Here is a 17,600-nt window from a genome sequence, read left to right on the forward strand (position 1 = left end):
TTATCACCACCTTTGTATATGGCTGAGACTTTAGTAAACTTCATACTTGCGGTAAATATTCCGGTATGTATACGCTAGGCATGGTGCAATAATGTCCATTACAAATTTAACTGGTTTCATTTCAAGCTTGTCGATATCACTACTCTTAGTGTTTCTGAGACCTAAGAATGTATTAAAAACTTCTTTCTCGTCGGTGGAGTTTAAGAAAAAAGTGTCATCGAACTGACTAACCTAACGAATGGCAGTGTCATCGTAGGTAGTAGTCTGCGCATCTGTAAAGTGGGCGTTAAAACAATCTTCCAGACACTCTCCCGACAGATCGACCTTCTACGGTTAATTCCCCTATACAAGAAAATACCTTATTGCGATTTAGAACTTCATTTATAACTTTCCAAGACAACCTCAGGGCGCTGTTTTGTGGCGTCATAGTTAGTTCGTTCATAAATTTCTTAAAACGCAATAACCTGTCCTGATTTCTTGAAGTTACAAACTCCCTATATAAGCGATCTGTCTTCTGCATGATTTTAACATGCAGGGGGGTTACCCCATGGTTTCATTATCTTCCTACAGGCAGCCGGCAATGGCCAGGCGGCGCCACGAGAGCACTGCATTCAGCGCCACAAGCGGAGGAGTCTCTGTTAATGGGGCGGCCAGTTTTCCCGTCGGGCCGTTGCGAAAGGCGGCGAACCACGATTTCAGCAGTCCCCGCGTGTACCTGCGTCCCTCGTTCTTTTATGCTTTTTTTTAATCGGGAGTTTTCCTAGGTGCAAGTGCTGAGCGAATATTCTAGAGTCGTCATTTGGACACCAGTTTGAGTTGTCTTCACTACTTGTGGCCGCCCGGCGCCCGATCGGTCTGTGCTTCGCTCGTTTCCCAGGAAGTGACACAATACAACAAATGGGTTTATTGTACATCCCGGTCGCCCGTCTTCGAGAGCCGGCACTCCGGACCCGCCGACCCCGGTTGTCGCCCGTCCTTCAGAGCTCAGAGTCGGAGCCAGTGTCCAGGCCTGCGGATCGCCCTTCCCACGCCAGCGCTGCGTAGGCTAGCTGTTCTGGGCTATCACTGCCAGAGTCTCGCTGCGGAACCACTCCGGGATCGTCATGGACTACACTCTTAGAAAAAAGGTATGGATAGTCCTCCCTTAGGGGAGGAACGGTCTTGTAACCTATGATCCTTTAGAAAGGAAGAAACTTTCGTCCCTGAAGCAGGGGAGCAAAGTTCCTCCGTCGCTTGCATCTCAATATGGCGGCCCTGAACCGAGAAAATCGAGCCCAATTAGGCTTAACGAGGACGCTACGTCTCTTGTACGGGACGAGAGCAGCAGCAAATAAAAGCGTCACACGAGCTTCCCGCAAACTGTATTTATTTCCGAAGCCAGATTCCCCCCACAAGTACAGAAACATGCGTTTCGAAAGCAGTTACTCAGTCTTCTCGTCGACAGCAGTGCGATGTTAAACGGAGACAACCGATACCCAGTTACTTCGCGCACTTTGCGTCTTACCTTTGATGTTCCTCGAGTCACAATTCCTTCGTCAACCGCACATCACGGAGAAGGGCAAGCTCAAACCGCGAACCAAAAGCCGCTCTCGAAAGAACAAACTCGAAGCCGCTGTTTATCGCGTAGCGTGAAAGGTTGAATCGCTAGCCAACAGATGGCGGGGTCAAGCAGAGTAATTGCAAGTAGCTAGGCTAGGTGGCGCTAGGTAACGCCCAATTCATGTTCTACAAAAAATAATTTGCTCTTCTTTAGCCACTACTGCGCTTCAGAGCCGCTCTCCTGTGCTTGGGGATCCTCTACTACACACACATTACGCTTATTACAAGCATCAGGTGAACATACATTGAGCACATACACGGCACACACAAATATTAATACAACGGAACACCACACTAACCCGAACACTACACCCGTGCTCTGCGTTTCCGTCTTTTATACTGGTCGTTTTGAACGTAAAGAACTTTTCGGTGACTCCCTAAGCAATAAAATATATTCCCAGCATGTTGATTTCTTTCCAGCAATGTCATACCTCTGAGAGTGCGACTTTCGGTTTGTCGGATGGTGAGCATTTTAAATGAAATGCCCATTTCTTTGGTCGCAAAGGTCGAACATTAGATATTTCAAAGCAATATCTAAAACTCAAAAGCAAGTTTTTTTTTTCTTTTTTCATTTTTTTTTTTTTTATAATGGAACCAAACGGCACATACTATAGTCCGAGATTGTTTTAGTAGGTTTTTAATACCCCAGGTTAACTTCTCTGTCTTCTTTTTTGTCCGTCTTCTTTTTATTGACCTTAATCAGCTCACTTCACTTGTCACTCATTCTTGTGTTCATTTATGCGACGAACCACTCAAGCGACGGTCGCAATGGGGTGAGAATCTTCTATTTCTTCATGGCTGCCACGACCATCCGAGGACCATCCGACGTTCACTTGCAAGAAATGACTTATAAGCCGTGACAATTTTTATCACGCGTTTTAACATTGAACTTAAGCCCAAAAACTGAGACAACGAGGGCTGAACAAGTAATGCTTTATAAGATTTAAAAAAAGCAACTATTTCACATCATTTTGAGCAGAAAACATGAGCACACGTAGATCAGGCAAGGAAAAAGTTGTAATAGTTTACAGCATGTCATTGAAATAATGGTTACAATGTGCAGCGCATATATGGTTACAATGCAGCGCATTATCCTCTTGAGGGTAAACCATCTGAAACCTACACGCTCATAACAACACATTTAACTGACAGCTGCTTTCTGACAACCAGGTAAGTCTCGCCTGAGCTGGGTATTCGAAGGGAAAGACCCATGGTTCCACAAAGGGGCGTATCTGGTTCACGTAGACACACAGGGTGTTTTTGTTTTATTCTTTAAAGAACTTTACATATTTTACAAACAAGGGATGTGGCAGATATGTTGGTGCCGTCTTTCGTTATATCTGTAGGGCTCGGAGGACAATAAATGGGTGAATAACCGTTGCAATGTTCATTAATTAAACAAAATCTGTTAGTTAACTTGCTTATTAACTGCTTAATTGGCCATGGTGCAATTGCAGTTTTAAAAGTAGTTATAATTGAAGGGGCAATGCAATCATTTTTGTACTTTGCGCAAATACCACTCTGAACGGATCCCTGACGTTAATGACCTATGAAACACGCGTTCGTTTTTCACCCCACGCTATAGAAGTCCCAGAATAAAATTAAAGAAAAACGAGCAGCGTTCTACCCCTCAACTCGCAGCCAGAACAAGCGACCACGCACTGGGGTTGGCAAAGCACAGGACACGCGCTGAGTTCCAGACATTGTTATGGCTCGGCTGTTATCGTCGTTGCAGCGATTGGGCACGGGCCACTACCTGAATGCTTCTTGAGCTAGCAATTATCACGAGCCCAAATCGAGTGCGCACGCAATGCTCAGGTCCAATCTATGAACGGCATTCAAATATCGTCACTTGGGTGTACTGCGATCCCCATGTTAGGTCATCAAATTTCGCAAAGGAGAGATTGAATGAAAATGGTCGCTTTTGACCTTGAAATTACACCACAACAAAGGAGTTTCTTCGCCAGTGGCGTTCCGTGTGAGTATCCTTGAGTCCCACTAGTGCCAGTAAGCTCTTGTAAAGTGAAAAACATTCCAATCGAATATCGGTTCACCGCCCCTTTAAAGGCAAACACAATTTCGACAATTCGCGAAAAGGCAACGAGGCTCACAAAATTTATCGTAAACGTTTGCCTTTCTTCGCTTGATTCAGAAACCGCGTTATGAAAATAATACGTAGAATAGTGACATAGTCGTCTTGATGTGTGGCGCCGGCGAGTCCACCGAAGACACGCTGTCGAGTTAGTGACGAGGGGACAGAAAAAACTGTCATTCTTCTACGCCTCGATATCAGCACAACCTCATTCGCGCTTTCAGCGCGCGGTTTTTTAATTAAGCGAAGAAAGGCAAAATTTTAGCGATGAATATCACAAAACAGAACGAGCGGGTTGGTAGAGATTATTAATCTTGAGGAAGAAAACGAGAAGGGACGGACAAACTCAACAAAAACGAGCGCCTTGTTGCTTTCGCTCAAAGCTCGTTGTTTGTTCACGACCTTTCTACGCTGGGTTGGCCTTTAATAATGGCTCCCTTTAAAGCTGCAATTGCAGCATGGCCCATTAAACCGTTCTTTAACGCTTTGCCTACCGCCAAAATATCAAAAAATAAAAGATTTGAAAATACCGTTTTTTTTATGTGCCCTATACTCTGTTTCACCTTGTGTCGTACCGCAGGAAAGGCTACAAGCGCGAGCTCCTTGCTCTAGGGCACATCTCAGCGGCACAAGCTCTCGCGCACCAAGGGCAGCTGCCAATGCTATGAGCTCGCGCTTCTAGCCTTCGCTGCGGTACAGCATAAGGTAAAACGGAGTGTATAAAATCGTGGTACCGACACGTGCACCGCTCGAAGTAAAAAAACAGAAAAGAAAAAGCGGGCTGCGCGAGCCGAATAACTCGACAACAGCGCCGCCTCGAACTGTCAATACACGCGCCCTCACGAGCTCCCGTTGCCGAGCCGCTGCGGTCCCAACACTACCCAAGTATTCTAGTACACTGTAGCCAAACTGCATTGCAGGTTGCCTATTTACAGCTACTGTTTTGACCGGAAAATGCAAGTCATAAAGTTCTTTGAAAATGTGTAAGAATTCGTTATAAGATTTATCCGCATCTATAATAGAGTAAATAGGGCACCAATCACAGGTTAAGACCCATGCAAAGGCCGTACGAGACCGCGCCTGTTCAATATAGCCCGGCCATTTTTCTTCCAACTATACTTTGCCTTATCCTACGATGGACTAAAGACCAAAGCCACGGGCCGCCAGATCCAATCACGTTCCACGCTAAACTATGACATGCCTAGCATTGATTAGGGGTGGACGAATAATACTCCGAACCCAAGAACGCTGCATCATTTCTATAGTTTCGACGCTGCAAACAGTCTGTTCGTCGTGGCTTTTCTGCATTGTAAATTTGTTGAGTCATTCAGTGCTCTTAGATTCGAACCCCTCCCCGCCCATCCACATCAGTGATCCGAGACACGGGCACTGATATGTGCATCAAAGCGCAATACCACGCAATTTCTAAGTCGCTCGTGATTGGATCTGGCGGCCCGTAGCTTTTGCCTTTAGTCCATCGTAGCGTGAGATGAAGTATACAAGACAAACGTAAACACATTGATGGGATTTAGTAGTCTGAACAAAGATTAGCTAGAACACACGGATGACTCCCTGCTTTGATCATAATCTGAGATAATCCGAATGACGTGTGACAAGGCACTCAAGCGCCTCGTCACTCGTCACAAAATTGCGTGCAAACCTAAAACGCTCGCGCGTGTTTTTTTCTTTTTGTTTTTTTGTTTGTTTTTTGTTTTACGTCGTTTTTGAGCTACCCGTATTCAACCCGCTAGTAGAGTGGTAACTTTAGAGCAACACGCGCTTAAAATCATTCGACTCTTCACTTATATAGTTGTTTTCAATGACGTTGATCAAGTTTCTTTGTCAAATCATATATGTTTATTTTCAATAACTAAAAGGTGTCATTGATTGGAAACCGCAGATTCGCTATCCGCACATACATCCTTGAAGGAGTGGCCTGAAGACACTCAATTTTCGTTTTCTTGTATAGCCATCGCACCTGACGCAATCCCAATAAACATCGTCATCTTCTGTTTTGGTTTTGTCAAAACATGGCGTACGGCTCGTTCCTCGCGGCGGAGTTCTAACATTTTGGTGCCGAAAACTCGGGATGACAACGATAGTCACGACGGAATGACGACGGGGCATCCACCCGCAACGAAACGAGCCAAGGGACGCCACAAGAGAGCGAGCTCCAACGACGCTACCGACGTTATCACTCAACGAGGCCTAGTAACGTCGCAACGAAACGCGCCAAGAAAACGCGCCAAGGGACGCCGCAAGAGAAGAGCTCTAACGACGCTACCGACGTTATCACTCAACGAGTCAAGGGACGCCGCAAGAGAGCGAGCTCCAGCGACGCTGCTGACTTCACTCAACGAGGCCTAGTGACGCCGCAACGAAACGAGCCAAGGGACGCCGCAAGAGAGCGAACTCCAACGACGCTACCGAAGTTCTCGCCCAACGAGGCCTAGTGACGCCGCAACGCCAGCAACGCCGCGAGACCCAGAGACGCCATGGAACGACTAAAGCAGAAGCGGACGGCTCTGAGGTCTCAAGTAACGAGGCTGATCTCCGACATCGACGCAGCTATCGCAAGCCACTCCGACGAGCGAAGCCTCAACGTATTATCGGTGAGGCTCAGTGAGTTGCGAATACAGCTGAGCAACGTGAACGCATATATCGAACCACTGGTACCTGACGGAGACGTTGAGCAAAACTACGCCCGCACGATTGAATATGACGACAAGATCGTCGCGTACATCGCCACCATCGCACAGGAGGTAGAGGAACTCCGACGAGCGAGGCCCCAAACCGGTACAACGCGGATTCACAACGACGGCGACGGACACGTTGCAACCTCTAAGGTGAAGCTGCCGAAACTGGAGCTTCAACGGTTTGGCGGTGCAGCTACCGATTGGCAACCCTTCTGGGAACAGTACAAGCAAGCCATACATGACAACGACAGCCTCTCTAACGCTGAGAAGTTCTTGTACCTGCGGTCGGCGCTTACGGGAAAGGCAGCATCGGCGATAGCCGGCATTCAAGCAACGGGAGAAAACTACGATACCGTCGTTGAGCTTCTCAGGGAGCGCTTCGGTCGGACTGGCGTTCTCATTCAAGAACACCTCTCCCAACTACTTGATTTGCCAGCAGTACGACACTCAAGCGAGGTGAGCGGATTGCGACGTCTCTATGACCACTTGCAACGTAATATGGCCGCTCTCACCGCGCTCGGGGTGAAGAGCGACACTTACGGAGCTATGCTCTGCTCTGCACTACTGAGAATGCTGCCGGGAGAGTTAGTCATTGATTACCACAAGTGTCGACGTCTTACAGACAAGGAAGACGACTGTATCAAAATAGAGAGCCTACAACGCTTCCTTAAGCTCGAAGTGGAGAGCCGTGAAGAGGCTCAACAAGTTCGTCAGCGAGAAGCCAAGGGTATTAGCCATACTAAAATAACAGAAGGTGGAAAGGCTTCTCTGAAGGGATCAGCCGCTGCTCTTTCCTCAACTAGTCGCTCCAAGCAGACTGAACCGTGCGCATTCTGTGCCACGAAGAACCACGCTACACGAAATTGTCAGACATCAATTTCTCTGGAGGAGAAGAAGCAAAGATTTCGAGAAGCAGGACGATGTTTCCGGTGTTCAATCAAGGGACACACCTCCAAAGAATGTCGCAACAAAAGAATAATGTGTGAAACATGCGGGCGAAGGCACATAACTCAAATGTGTGACCCATCCTGGAAGAAAAGTAAGAACACCGCAGCAGAGTTACACTCTTCAACTGGCAGGAAGAGCGATAAAACACCTGCTGTACTACTTCAAACAGCTCAGGTCTGAGCGGAAGGGAAACAGCAAAGAGCTCTCACGCGCATCCTTTTTGATGGAGGAAGCCAACGAACCTTTGTGATGGAAGAACTTTCACGTAAGCTGCAGCTCGAGGTTGTTGGTGAAGAAGACATTACTATCTACCCTTTTGGAGGAGCAGGAAACATCATCAAGGAAAAACGCAGAAGGGTACGAATCTGGCTAAGGAGCCAGTACAGCCAAAAGAAGCACTGCCTAGAAGCTCTGGAGATACCGGAGATTTGCTCCGATCATCTTCTTCTACCTGAGCGTGTAGTGCAAGGAGTCCAAGTACAGATAGCTGAGCTGGCAGACGTCACCTTGCCACCAGCCCAGTTAACAAGACATGGCATTGACATTCTTATTGGTGCTGACTACTATTGGACTCTTGTCTCTGGTGAGGTCCAAAAAGTGCAAGGCGCTCTAGTCGCTGTCAAAACAGACTTTGGATGGACACTTCAAGGACCGATTCCCCACAGCGGTTTGACTGCCTCCTGTTCTACTGCGGCAGTTCTGAAGGCCAATGTGGGTGAAAGCACATGCTCATTGTCTACCGAGCTCCGGTCATTTTGGGAGCTGGAAAGCATGGGCATCACCGATCCTAACCTCCCACAAAAGGAAGAGGAGAATGAAGTTGTCAGAGCATTTACATCATCCATCAAACTAACTACCGGACGGTATGAGGTGGCCTTACCTTGGAAGCCAATGAACCTTCAGCTGGCAGACAATGAAGGAGTTGCAAGGAAGCGTCTGGTGAGCCTCACAAAGAAGTTGCTTAGGGACGATGTGATGCTGACTGAGTATGATCGGACAATTCGCCAGTATCTCCAGCAAGGATTTGCGGAAAAGATTTCCCCGAATGCAGACAAGGCAGAGAACCGAGTGTACTACATGCCTCACCGTGCTGTGTTACGACCTGACAGCCTCTCGACCAAGGTCAGAGTCGTGTTTGATGCGTCGTCAAGAGAACCAGGGTGTCTGTCTCTGAATGACGCACTAGAGCCAGGACCAAACCTGAATCCAGACCTCCTGAAAGTGTTACTGAACTTTCGGATTCATCGTATCGGCCTCAGTGCAGACATTGAGAAGGCATTTCTACAGATATCACTGAGACTGGAAGATCGTGACGCTCTGCGATTTTTCTGGTACGAACGAATGCCAACGAAGCAAGAGCCGAACCCTCCTGTAGATGTTTGGAAGATGACAAGGGTTCCTTTCGGAGCGACCAGTAGTCCGTTCCTTCTCGCAGCCACGCTACGTCACCACTTGTCGATAACAGAGGACTATCCGGAAACAACGAAATCACTAGCCGAAAGACTCTACGTCGATGATCTTATCACCGGAGCGAACACCGAGGAAGAGGCGGAACAGTTCTATCGACAAACATGACATGTCATGAAGCTAGCCGGAATGACAATGCGGAAGTGGAACACAAATTCTACGGAGCTGCAGCAGCTATTCAACAAGGAAGGAACCGGGTGTGTTCTAGATCAATTAGAGTGTACCACCCCGAGCGTTTCTCAAGTGTTAGGACTTGTCTGGGACAAAGACAGCGATTGCCTGGCGTTCTCTATGGGGCCTGTTTTGGAATTCCTAGACCGGAACTGCAACACGAAACGATTCAGTCTCCAGGCATCATCTCGCATTTATGACCCATTAGGACTCCTTTCCCCAGTCACCGTGACAGCCAAGCTGATGTTCCAAACCCTCTGGGAACTGGGTGTCGACTGGGACGCGCCACTACCTGAAGAGGTTCAAACAAGATGGACGCAGTGGCATACAGCACTGCACCACTTAACGAAAGTAACAGTACCCCGAAGGTGCGTTGAGCTTCCTGAGGATGACCGAAATGAAGTCCACATATTCACAGATGCCAGTCCCAAGGCTTATGGGGCTGTGGCGTACCTGTGCACGCAGACTGCACCAATGAGGGTGACTTTGGTTTTGTCCAAGACCCGGGTGGCGCCGCTAAAGAAACTTTCTCTCCCAAGACTTGAACTGATAGGAATGGTGATAGGGGCACGGCTAAAGGACTACCTTACTAGGTCGTTGAACCTACAAGTTGCCAGCTGGTACCTCTGGACAGACTCAACAATCGCACTACATTGGGTGCGAGGTTCTGCTCAGCAGTGGAGCCCTTTGTGGCCAATCGAGTATTGGAGATCCAACAGCTGACTGATCCAGAGCTTTGGAACCATTGTCCTGGACTAGAAAATCCGGCTGATCTGCTCACAAGAGGGGTGACACCCGAAGCACTCAAGTCGAGTGCGGCATGGTGGAACGGACCGCCATGGCTCACAGAGCCACCTGCTGCCTGGCCAACGCATGAAGCAGGTGTTGATATGACCGCGGCTGATGAAGAGAAGAAACAAGTTCGAGTCCATAGCGTGACACTGAAAGAAGAACAGGTTTTGCCTATGCAGCGCCACAGTTCCCTCTCGAAGCTTGTTCGAGTTGTTGCCTGGATACGACGATTTATACATAACTCTAGACATCCCAGCCAAAAACAGGAGGGTTATTTGACGACCGAAGAGGTAGCACAGGCTCAAACGTGCCTGATCCTGCAGGTTCAACAGGAGGCGTTTCAGAGAGAGCTCCAATGCGTTCGACGCTCAGCACGCATGGAAAGCAACTCTCCGTTACGGGACTTAAACGCATACCTGGACAAGGACGGGGTGCTGAGGGTCGGAGGACGCCTCAGTAACGCTGACATGTGTGACAATGCAAAGCATCCCATCATTCTTCCATCAAGTCATCATTTTACCGAGCTTTTAACCAATGCCACGCATCGACGACTTCTCCACGCTGGCCCCCTTGAGACTCTGACAGAACTGCGGGAACAGTTCTGGGTCGTTCGAGGAAGACAGATGGTAAAAAGGGTGCTGAAGAAATGTGTGATCTGTGACCGTGTCAACAGCCGAGCGGCCACCGAGCCAGTTGCTCCACTCCCTCGAGACAGAGTAACCCAAGCGGACCCCTTTGAGGTGACTGGTGTGGACTTCGCGGGACCACTCAACACAAGGAATAAAGGCAACGACAAGAAGTCTTACATCCTCATTTTCACCTGTGCCGTTACCCGTGCCATTCACCTCGAACTAGTGACCGACATGTCCACCCCCCATTTTCTGATGGCCTTCAGACGATTTGTGTCAAGAAGAGGAGTGTGCAGAGTCATCTTTTCTGACAATGCAAAAACGTTTCAGCGTGCTTCAAGGGACCTGAATAAACTGTAGACCACGTTGCGTGGAGAGGAGATAAAGGCCTACTTCGCTGATCGGCAGATACAGTGGAAGTTTATAATTGAGAGAGCTGCCTGGTGGGGTGGGTTCTGGGAAAGGATGGTCCGGTCGGTGAAATCCTCGCTCAAGAAAGTTTTGGGTAACAGCTACTGCAACTTCGAAGAGCTGACGACCATCTTAACTGAAATTGAGGGTGTTATTAACTCAAGACCTCTGACATACGTCTACACCGAAGCCACCGAAAAGGAACCACTCACCCCTTCCCATTTTCTGGTGGGAAAGCGTTTAACTGCACTTCCGACCAGCTCCAGCGTGGAGCCTGTGCCTCCCCTTGAAGGACAATACAACAGGCGGTGGCGTTACCGTCAAAGGATGGCAGATCAATTTTGGCGTAGATGGAAGAGGGAATACTTGACCAGTCTGCGTTCTGCTCATTTCACGGTGCCGACTTCCTCCAGTGCCCTGAAGAAAGGAACTCTAGTGTTGGTTCACCAACATCTCCAACCTCGACAACTTTGGAAGACGGGAGAAGTCGTAGAAGCATTGACCGGACGAGACGGGCACATACGAGCTGCTATGGTGCGTCTTCCTAATGGTACCATTGTTAGGAGACCCGTACAACTTTTATACCCCATGGAATCTATTTATTAATGACTTGACGTCATTGTGGGGGAGTGTGAAGAAACTCAATTTTCGTTTTCTTGTATAGCCATCGCACCTGACGCAATCCCAATAAACATCGTCATCTTCTGTTTTGGTTTTGTCAAAACATGGCGTACGGCTCGTTCCTCGCGGCGGAGTTCTAACATGGCCATCTACCGTAAATGCTTTCGCCTGTCGTTTTTTCTTTTCTTTTTTTTTTTTATTGCGAAAGCATGAACTGTTTCATGGAGTGAAGCGCCGTTATCAGCTTTTGAAGCCGCGCGAAACGGCACCTAAATACCTCTATTTTGTGGCGCGAAGCATGTAGTCTGTAGTAGCGAATTGATAGATAAATTCCCATTGGCTGGCGAAGGTCAAAGTTTCAAGGAACGCCACCCTGCAGAGAAGCCTTGCCCAAGGCTCAACGGCTCGGCCGTTAGTAGGAGTAGAGGGTGGCCGGGTTCTGCAGAGCGGCCAAGCCCAGAGCCCACCCGTGCAGCATCCGCAGAGGTGGACCGACCGGGCTCAGCGCGGCGCGCAGCTTGTAGGAGTAGCTTGTAGGAATACGCTAGTCGATGCCATCAGTCAAATATTCTGTTCGCATTAAAATGTATTGTGTCGATGCCATCAGCCAATTTTGCAGCAGTCAACGGTGTGCAGGACCAGTGTGAGCACAAAAAGCAAGTATACAAAAAATATTCAAACTGACATGAGCTAAGCATTACAATCAAAATAATTAATATCAACGTCATCAAAAGTTCAAATAAAAATTATTCAGAATTAGATCATTAAGATCGCATTCATTAACATAAAATGTCAGCGTTAATGTAAAATTCTCCATTTCTGTTGCATTCAAACAGAGAATATATTTAAAGATTCATGAAATACATTGATATACTTTTACATCATGATATTAATAGATATAATTATTAATAAAAACATTAAAAGCACCCTAATAAAAACATTTGGAAATCTGCTACCCGCTCGCGGAACAATTTTTAGCATTACGTCACTGGGGCTAAAAAATACGCTTTACTCTTTCTTCCAACATGCGGATTCTTCGGCTTTGGCTTTTTCAATAGCATTTGGGTGGTTATTGACAAGGATCAAATAGTTGGTAATCAAGTTTAATAAACAATCATCAACATGAGGAGTTATATAGAGCGCTCCTCTGAACACCCCTCCTGAAAGAAAGTACGCTACTGCTTGCATGCTGCATGGTTTTCGCTTGACTGCTTTAACCGGTGACAATAAACGCACTAAAAGAAGTCAAGCTCCGTGTCGTAGTTTGTTTTCGCTCTGCTTGATTGGCCTCATTGACCTGTTATGTCGGCGGCTCTTTGACGTAGAGCGAAAATCAATTAAAACTTTTATGTCGTCGAAAAGTGCTTACATTCACAAAATTCTTACAAAGCGTGTCTTATTTGTGGTCTTTACATTTGATGACACTCTTCACTAATTGGTTGAATGAGATTTTAAGTCTTGAATAGTTGAAGCCATAGCTACTAGCTCATGAGCTTCTAACGAAATCGCTTTTGCCAACCCTGCAGCGCGGGACAAAGCCAGTGTCACAGAACAAATTTTGCCGAGCTTGGCGCTCTCGCTCGGGAAGATGAGCTAGATGGACTTCGCTTCTGGGCGAACTGCGCATTGCCTGCACCACTGGCACGTTTGCTGGCATATGTGTCAGCGGGAGCACGACCTGAGCGCTGAAGGTGCACGGGCGAGCAGGAGAAAGGAGGAAATTAAAAGCAGAGGAAGAACATAACTTCCACGAGCCAGTTTTCTGGCACACAAAAGCCCCTTTATTCTGAGAAAAGTGGCTCCATTTGTTGTTGTAGAGATGGTCGAGACAGTGCCGCGTGCCACTTTTAGGAAGAACATGGCGTCTGCAATCTAGCTCAATGCTGCGCTGTCCCGCCATGATCTCCCCAAGGGCTGCACGTTGTAGGTGCTTCGTGCATCGACGCACCTTGCGCTACTTTTGAAGCATGAAGGGGCTTTTGCCCACATGGATCAGTGTCGCTATCTAGTGGTTCAAGTAATGGCTTGTTCAAGATGGCCGGGGAAGAACAACAACTCTCTTTGTCTACAGTATACGCCCACACTGGTTGGTGAGGGCGTGGAGTTTATTTTTTTTCCCTCGCGTGCTCTTTTAAGAAGTAGATGCCAGACAAAACCACGTTGTCGCGCAGGTAGATTTGACAGAGTTCGACGCAATCCTGGTTACCATAGCACAAGACAGTTAACTTTATGTACGGATATAATAACAAATTTCCTCCTATAATAAAATCTAAGGTGCAAATGCCTTTGGCGCAGTGTCTACGACCAGGCAATTGTGAAGTCTTGACCAAGGGGTGCTCCAACATCGGGTAAAATCAGCATCTAGAAAAAAAGAGAAAGCAGGGCAAGTTCCCGTAAAAGTGGTTTGGAGGCAAAATAAGAAAAAAAAAACCATTGTCACTACAAATACGAAAGCCCCCCCCCCCCCCTCCCGGGGGGGGGGGGAGGGGGGGGGAGGGGGGGCAGTTGGAGGGAAACTTATCCTACCCCCGGATATAAAAACAGAAATTCTAGTCAAAAATTCAGTGAGGTGAAAATTACCCAATACTCCATCGCCGTCGTATTCCCTCTAGCTCCCACTCTTTTTTCTATCAGCACAAACTATTTTTCTAGATCAATATATATATCGAGTCTCGCCATTCGCCGTGCTTCTTTCGTAGATTGCAGCGACTGGATCTCCCAGCTGCTTTACCGGGATACACACTTGGAGCCTGCCTACATTTGCACACACTCGTTCCTAGTCATAATGATATTTAGTGGCACTAATGGCCTTCCCTTTGTGAAACAAAACACCGCTTATCAAGGAAACTGCTGGTCGCTTGTTAACGTAGTCCTGAGCTTAGAAATTCCGGCCGGTTTCGAAGAGGGAATGGAGAGAATATGTTTGCGTAACTGCTGCCAGCCCTCCACATTATCCAGAACACTGGATTTATTAGAGTGGCTGACAGCTCAAGGAGCGCAGAGCTTGTCTATACTCTGTTTCACCTTGTGTTGTACCGCAGGAAAGGCTACACGCGCGAGCTTCTTCCTCTAGGGCGCAGCTCGGTGGCACAGGCTCTCGTGCTCCAAGGGCAGCTGCCAACGCAATCAGCTCGCGGTTCTAGCCTTTGCTGCGGTACAACATGAGGTGAAACGGAGTATAGTCCTGAGCATTTTATTATCAATCCGGAGCCTGTAAGATGGCTACACCAGGCGATAAGAACCGCTATAAAAGAGAATCACTAAGCAAGAATAGTAATCAACACAAATCACGCCTAGAGTTTTTTAAATTCTCCGTTAAGTAGAGGGTGCTGCGTTTGCAGTCTTCCATCGACCCAGATATATACCAGATTTTTTTAGATATATATATATATATACGATATATTTTGTTTACTTTCAGGCCTTCGCCAAACAGGGGAGGGAGGGCCCGTTACAGCTACCGCTATATAAATATATATATATATATATATATATATATATATATATATTTATATAGCGGTAGCTGTTACGGGCCCTCCCTCCCCTGTTTCGCGACGGCCTGAAAGTAAACAAAATATCTCGCCGCTAAATTTGGCGGAAAAACCTATGCAACAATTTAGATTCCCCGCTAAGTTTCGCGAAAAAACTGACGTCACGTGACCTATTCACCAAATTCATTTCTCCGCTAAATTAGACGGAAAAAGTGATGTTGTGTTTCCTGATTTCACGGGACCTGCAAACAAATTCAAACTCCCCGCTAAATTTAACTGAAAAATTGACGTCAAGCCATCTATGTATGAAATATGTTTATACCCAAAATTTGGCGGAAAAATTCACATCAAGGGATTTATGCACCAATTAGGTTTCCCAGCTGGATTTGGTGCGAAAATTGATGTCACGTTTTTTGACGTTACGGTACCTAAAAATCAGTTGATATTCGCCCCTAAATTTTGTTAACAATTCGACATCACATATGACTTATGCACCAATTTATTCTCCTTACTAAATTTGACGTCGATACGATGATTATTATTTTGATATCATCCAATAAGCAACACCGCTACAGCTATGCTAACGCAGCACGCCGGGTAGTGCTCGTTTTGACGAAAACCTGACGGTGTCTTTTGTTTGTCAGCGCCGGGGAAAGAAGGAACGGAGGGGGGAGAAAATGACGCGAGCGAGGCACCCTTTGGTCCGCAACGCTGACAACAGCACGCGTCAAACTCTCCCTTTCTCCCAGGTGCTGACAAACTGACAGACAAAGCCGGATTTTCGTCAAAATGAACCCTTTCGTTTTCGCCAAAGTCACGCGCAGGGTTGGGCAGTACCGCGATACAAATGTATCGCGATATTATTTCAGAAATACATTTTGTATCTGTATTTCTGTATCGCGATACATTTTTTTCACCGGTATCTGGATTTCTGTATCGAAATACATTTTGAATTTTCCTTTGTATCGCGATACAATCAGGGTGAAATGTATTTCGTTACATTTCTTAAAAAATACTCCCCCCCCCCCCAAAAAAAAAAAAAAAATCCGAACGCTTTTTTTATTTTATTTTTGAGGTCACTAGGGTCAAGGAGATGCTGGGGCATTGTTTCCGTGCTGACCAAGGTTTCTTCCGATTCCCCAAACTATTTTTCTATGCGTCCTCTTCCCTCTTCTGAGAACTGTTGCGCAGTCGGGGACTCGAACTAGGTGGCGTGCCAGTAGTGGAGTCAGAGCATCTTGTGCCGAGGGTCCTTAGGTAGGGGTCACTTCAGTCATTGTTTGCGGGCATCCAAAACCCGCTGCTTACCGTCTCTCTTGCCTTAACGTGCACAGTACACCCATGCGGCGACGCTGAGTAACAGTCCGTTGCAGCACGAACCTGGCGGTGGTTGACTTGAAATAGTAGGATAACTCGCGCAGTGAAGTTCAACAGATATTTGAATGCGTCTGTGGCTGCGCCCGTAATATTGCACGGTTCAAGGGTACGTCATCAGTTGACGTGTAAGTAGCCCGCTGCTGTGGTGATCCGTAAAACCAGGACGGAGGTCAGACGTGGCCTCGCTGTGCCGACCCAGACTTCGTATACCTGCGACTCGTCTCGAGCACGCTGTTTCTCGGAGAGCTCGCACCTCTACCGGCAATATCAGGTCGCAATCCACGAGGTCCTTATTTGGAGTATGCAAGGCAAAACTTGATGACTGAAATCCAATGCGTCGGTGGCGGAGGGTCAGCAGGAAGCACTTTCACAACAGGGATGCCACCGTATAGTTTTTTCAACCGTTACAGAAGATAAGACATGTGTTCCAGGATGCTTCAGGTGGTCCACCATTCTCGAAAATCCTGCATAATCTTCAACGAGGTAAACTACAACGAAATTACATATTGTCCTTTCATACAGCAGCGCGTTAAAGTTTCATGTTCAAGGCCACACCTACAGATAAAGAATAGCAGTTCATTCCTCCGTGACGTCATGTGATAAATGTTGACAGGGGCGTCCTTATTTGACAAGGGCATGGTGACGTTTTGATGGGATTCAGGATGACAGAGAATTTATTTAGAGGTCTAAGTCTTTTCGCATCCCTCGTCAGACAACCAGGATGTCAGAGAAGGGACCACGGTCAGTCCGCGATGGAACGTTTTTCTGAGCCCATTAAAGAGTCCTCGTCGTCCGAAATCACTACCTTCAAGACAAAGTGCTAAGCCTACGGGAAAGAAATTTCAGGATCAAATACTTCCACTTCCAACTCCAAGCTTCATTTATTTTGGTCTCGAATAAATTGGAAAACTGTATTGCAGTATCAGTATTTCTGTATTTGTATTTCTGCCTTCCCTAAAATGTATTCTTGTATTTGTACTTCCAAATACTTTTTACCTATATTTAAAATGTATTTCCGATACGTATCGCGATACACTTTTACAGACATATTTCAGTATCAGTATTTTAGGTACTATTTTAAAGTATTCCAGTATTTGTATTTCCAAATACATTTTAGAGTATTTCTGCCCAACCCTGGACTCACGCGCACAGCTGGCGCAAAGCCAGAGAGGAGGGCAGGCCTCGGCGCGGTGGAATGCGGGTGTACCCAGTTGCCGCTCTGCTGTCGCCGGTTGCTCTTCGCTCTGGGTTTCCGTAGCTGCGGTCCGTGGCCTGTAATGTTTCTCTGTAGTTAAAATAATAACTTCTT

The 17,600-nt window shown here is 47.0% G+C and overlaps 2 protein-coding genes across 2 annotated transcripts in view; one reads left to right on the forward strand and one right to left on the reverse strand.

The window, feature by feature from the left end:
- Positions 1-6,186: 6,186 nt before the first annotated feature.
- Positions 6,187-7,515, forward strand: LOC115330051. Its single transcript, XM_029991749.2, has one exon. The coding sequence runs from the start codon at positions 6,187-6,189 to the stop codon at positions 7,513-7,515; it is 1,329 nt and encodes a 442-aa protein (XP_029847609.2).
- Positions 7,516-13,563: 6,048 nt separating this feature from the next.
- Positions 13,564-17,600, reverse strand: part of LOC8039820 (lysosomal alpha-glucosidase-like) — a 146,242-nt gene continuing 142,205 nt past the window's right edge. The window contains exon 18 of the mRNA XM_040211016.1: positions 13,564-13,787. Within this exon, the coding sequence (XP_040066950.1) occupies positions 13,725-13,787 (63 nt within the window). The 3' untranslated portion in view covers positions 13,564-13,724. The remainder of the gene's footprint in view (positions 13,788-17,600) is intronic.

Source organism: Ixodes scapularis, unplaced genomic scaffold (assembly GCF_016920785.2).
Source record: "Ixodes scapularis isolate PalLabHiFi unplaced genomic scaffold, ASM1692078v2 PGA_scaffold7__128_contigs__length_106722199, whole genome shotgun sequence".
Classification (NCBI taxonomy): Eukaryota; Metazoa; Arthropoda; class Arachnida; order Ixodida; family Ixodidae; genus Ixodes; species Ixodes scapularis.